The 4225-nt window shown below is 36.2% G+C and overlaps 1 protein-coding gene across 1 annotated transcript; it reads right to left on the bottom strand.

Annotated features, from left to right (window-relative positions):
• Positions 1 to 394: 394 nt before the first annotated feature.
• NMD3 (nonsense-mediated mRNA decay NMD3 family protein) lies at positions 395 to 2883 on the bottom strand. Its single transcript, XM_086257267.1, has 2 exons — positions 2697 to 2883; positions 395 to 2192 (listed from the first exon to the last, which is right to left on the bottom strand). The coding sequence occupies exon 2, from the start codon at positions 2188 to 2190 to the stop codon at positions 664 to 666; it is 1527 nt and encodes a 508-aa protein (XP_086113393.1). The 5' UTR covers positions 2191 to 2192; positions 2697 to 2883; the 3' UTR covers positions 395 to 663.
• Between the last annotated feature and the right edge of the window lie 1342 nt (positions 2884 to 4225).

Below are 4225 nucleotides of genomic sequence, written 5' to 3'. Positions count from 1 at the left end.
TGAACCACCGAACCTCTTCTTCCATTAGATGTTTCTTGACTTGCTTTTTCCTAGAGGTTCACTTATGCTACAAGGAATAGGAACCAAATGTTGGGAATCTCTAAAAGCTTAGGAATTAGGAAGTTATTCCACCAATGCTGCACCAACAGAGCTCTTCATACAAGTCAACAGAGCAAAAGTTAAGTCATGCATTATATTAAATATTTGTACTCATCATGTTTAGTGGCTTGAAATCAGTTTGGTTTAGATATTTGTGTAATCTCAAGAATCTTTTAAACTAATATTTCCTAATTTTCTGGACTACAAGTTCGAAAAGGGCAAGTAGTAATGCTATCAACGTTAACCATTATGCGAATTTTGGTATGAAGGAATTTTAATTAGCTCACAAACAGAATGAATATGAGTCATATCTTCTTGCACTATATAAAAAGTCAGTACTCTGCTCCACTAAGGAAGTAGTGCCATCTAAGCTATTACACCCACTGTTGTAAGCAGGAAACAGCATATAAAATAAAATTTTAAACAAGCTTAAACACCATGTGAAACACAAGGAACAAGGAGCAAGGAACAAGGAGCAAGATAAATAGCTACTTCGCATATGAAGTAGAAAGAAAAACTGGACCAAAAAACTACCCTGTGATAAAATTGATATTCAGATTAATTTTACTCCATGCGACTGTCTCCATCTTCGTCCTCACTAAGTTCAAGGTCAGCAAGCAACTCTTCAAGAGGAACAGATGGTACATCCTCCCCATCAGTCACAGATGCCATCTCTGATGGCTGGTATTCTTCATTACGGTACAATGATATATTGAACCTCATATCAGGGTTCTCCTCCAGATCTTTCAAGAACTGTTCATATTCAGAGTCCACCTTTTCTTGGTCAACTCTACCTTTATCGTCAACCTCCATGTTAAGGGATTTAAGCTTCCATGGACGAGCCTTCCCACGTTTCCTCTGGCGCTTTTCTTCATAGCTCTTCCTTATCAAAATTGCATCTGGAATGACTAGACCCTTGTACTTATCTAGTTCATCATCATTACTGTTAGCCCCATATAAGTCATAACCAAGAGCATAATCCCCGGGGTTCAAAAGATGGCCAAGATGTGTTTTGATGTTGAAAATAATATCATTCTTCCCAAAATCAGACACACGAGCAACTTGTGCATCAGCTAAAGCATACCTTGAGCCACCAACATTAACTTCGGGCGAAATAATCTCCACGTCAAGCACTATATACTCCACTAGCTCCCTGCACGTGTGTAGAGATTTAAAGGAATACCTCCAATACTGATCAGTATCCAAGAAACAATGCCTCAGGGTTAAAGGATCAAGCAAAGCAATACTGTTGGTCACTTTAGTGCAAATCACGAGAGGACCAAGATTTCCCAGACTAGTTCTAATCTTGGGAGGCAAACAAATCAAATCCTCACGACAAATGGGGCATATTTCAACTGAGAATGTATACTTATAATGATAATTATTACTTTTAGTATCCTGGGAAACAAGCTGTTTGTCACTGCGACTCTTTACCGGAGCAACTTTACCAACAAATTCCACAAATTTCACACCATGGCTCCGGTTTGAAAAAAAGAAGTCAATACCTTGTTCCATCTGCTTTATCTTTATGGCACTGGCAGCAGCACCATGCTTCAAAATCAGCTGCTCCAGATAGAAGAACGTGCGCCTGTGAGGAACATGCTGGCGAAGTTGCACAGAAGCAACCCACTGGTCAGGGTTGGCCTGGACCCTTGAACAAGATTCACACATATGTTCTTGTTGAACATACTCAACAGTGTAGGATTGTTCGAGAATTGCCCCATTAAGTACCTCCTTCTGAACTTTCAACTTAACCTTGATCCTCTTGGAGTGAGGTTCAGTCCAAATAAACTCGGCATGAACCAACCTAACTTTGTTCAAGTTCTTCAGTCTCTTAACACAGAAGGTTAGCAGCTCCTTGGATTCTAATTGGGCTTTAATCCAAGTTCTTGGAGGCTGCAAGTAGGTATCACACTCGGGGCAATGAACAATGGTCACATGCTTCTGCAAACCTTCTGTAATATCAACTTCGGAACGCAAACACTTGACGCACATATTGGCAGCATTTGGTGCCATGGGGATACCGCATTTGCAACACAGTACGCTGCCAACGGTTTGAGGAACCACAAACATACCTGCTTCTTCGGCCATTGCTGGTGAATGTAACATAGAAGCAAATTGTTATTATTTTACAGTACAAAGACAGAACAACAGGAAAGGTTGAAAATGTTTGAGCAAAAATAATTATAGTGAAAAAATAAAACTGAAGAATTTGTATATACTGTTTTTTTTTTTTTTGGCTAAACATATATGTGACATGAATACTAGAAATTCCAAGCAAGCACACACGCACAACCATGAAGACAATCCATGCAATTAGCTCATAAATTAAACTATGATATTTTGCAACAAAAATTTAAACTAATATTTCATGGACATAATTTTCTGTATGCTCCGTTTGGATTGGAAAAAATTTCTAGATAATTTCTAGATAATTTCTAGATAATTTCAAAAGGTTCCCAACTTCTAAATCCTCGGTAAATCAAACAAATATATGATATACTTGGAACTCACAGGAAAGGGAATAGAAATTGCAACTGCTAAAAGATTTTAATCAAACGACAGAAAAAATAAGAAAAATCCAAACACCCACTTACAAAAGAGAGACTTTGAGATGGAGCTCTGGTTGTAATCTTCAATGGAAGGTGAAGAGGATGACAAACGATGAGAGAGTGAGAGGAACGAGACAGAAATGAAGATATGAAAGATTGAGAGGGAGGGGGGTGACGGTGGCGGTGGCTTGAAGAGAGGTGAGCTTGTGCGTTAGGTTTATCAAAGTTTTATTCAAAGGCGTATGATATTTTTGTTCTGTTGAATTACACAAACAGCCTTGAGGTTGAAGATGTTTGCAGTTTTCACATAATTTTTTTTAAGAAAAAAAGGTTAGGGTTAATTATATTTTGCACCCTCTAAGTTTAGGTCTTTTTTCACTTTGCACCATGACCTTCAAAACTCCACAAGTTACACCCTAATGTTAGGTTTGTCTTTCAATTTGTGCGCTCCGTTAATTTGACCATGTTTGACCACTTTTTTGAAGCGTTATTTTGTTACTTGGAAGCTATTATGGGACCCGCGTTTTCTTATGTGACAAGTAACGAGAAGTCCACTCTAGTTTTTACTTGGGCAAGTGCTATGTCATATGATATGACAAACGTGGACAATTTAGGAGGGAAAAATTGATTTTATGAGAATGCCTTTAATAGAAACCAAGGTGGATGCATTATCACATGCTATGTAAAAATGAGTCCATTAGATTTTAGGGTTGGACCCATTAATAATGTTAGTGAGAAGGACAATTAGCTCAATCACTTAAGTTCCACAACAAAATTCACACAACTTCTTTGGAATTCAAAAAAATATGGACAATTCACGAATTTTTTAAACTTTTACTTAGCAATGACCAAAAAAATAAACTTTCACTTAACATGTATATTTGCTTTATTAATATAGATGAAGCTACAATACTTTTTCATAAAATATATATTTAAGCCTCGAAATTTCATTAATGCTCAAGAGCTTTAATATGTCTCATTTTAGTCTATGAACTTAATTAAAATTGTATTCTTTACTCATGAATGTGTGAACAATTTATTCTTAATTAAAATTTTAGTCCACATAACTTTTAGTCCCTAGCCTAGCAAGATTAAAGTTCAAGTTTACTTCCGTACGTTTTGCATTGTGTACTAATTTAGTTCAACTTCTAGTCCGATACACCGTCATATGGTGTATTAATTCAATGTATAAGAGTATTATTGGACGGTATATTTATATTAATAGGGTATAGTATTAATAACATTCACTCATATTATGACATGTTGGATTGGTTACACCACGTGGCAGTGTATCAGATACATACAATAATTTCTCGGCATTATGTAAATAGATCCGTTGACTTTAGGTAAATTTTTTTGATGTTTTTTCATTTAACGATCGAAACGTTTATATCATTTCACTTTAGATACTAAATTTTATTTTAAGTACAAACTTTAAAAAACTTGGTTCTACCGAGCACTCGGTATTGTTCACCGAGCTCTCGGGAGAAATTTTATATTTTACAAACTCAATTGTGATCATCCCAACAATCATAACTTTTTTATTGATTTGTTATTTTTTTAGTGTTTGTGAG

Source organism: Dryas octopetala, chromosome 9 (assembly GCF_963921425.1).
Source record: "Dryas octopetala chromosome 9, drDryOcto1.1, whole genome shotgun sequence".
Classification (NCBI taxonomy): domain Eukaryota; kingdom Viridiplantae; phylum Streptophyta; class Magnoliopsida; order Rosales; family Rosaceae; genus Dryas; species Dryas octopetala.
This window is presented reverse-complemented; position numbering and strand designations above follow the sequence as displayed.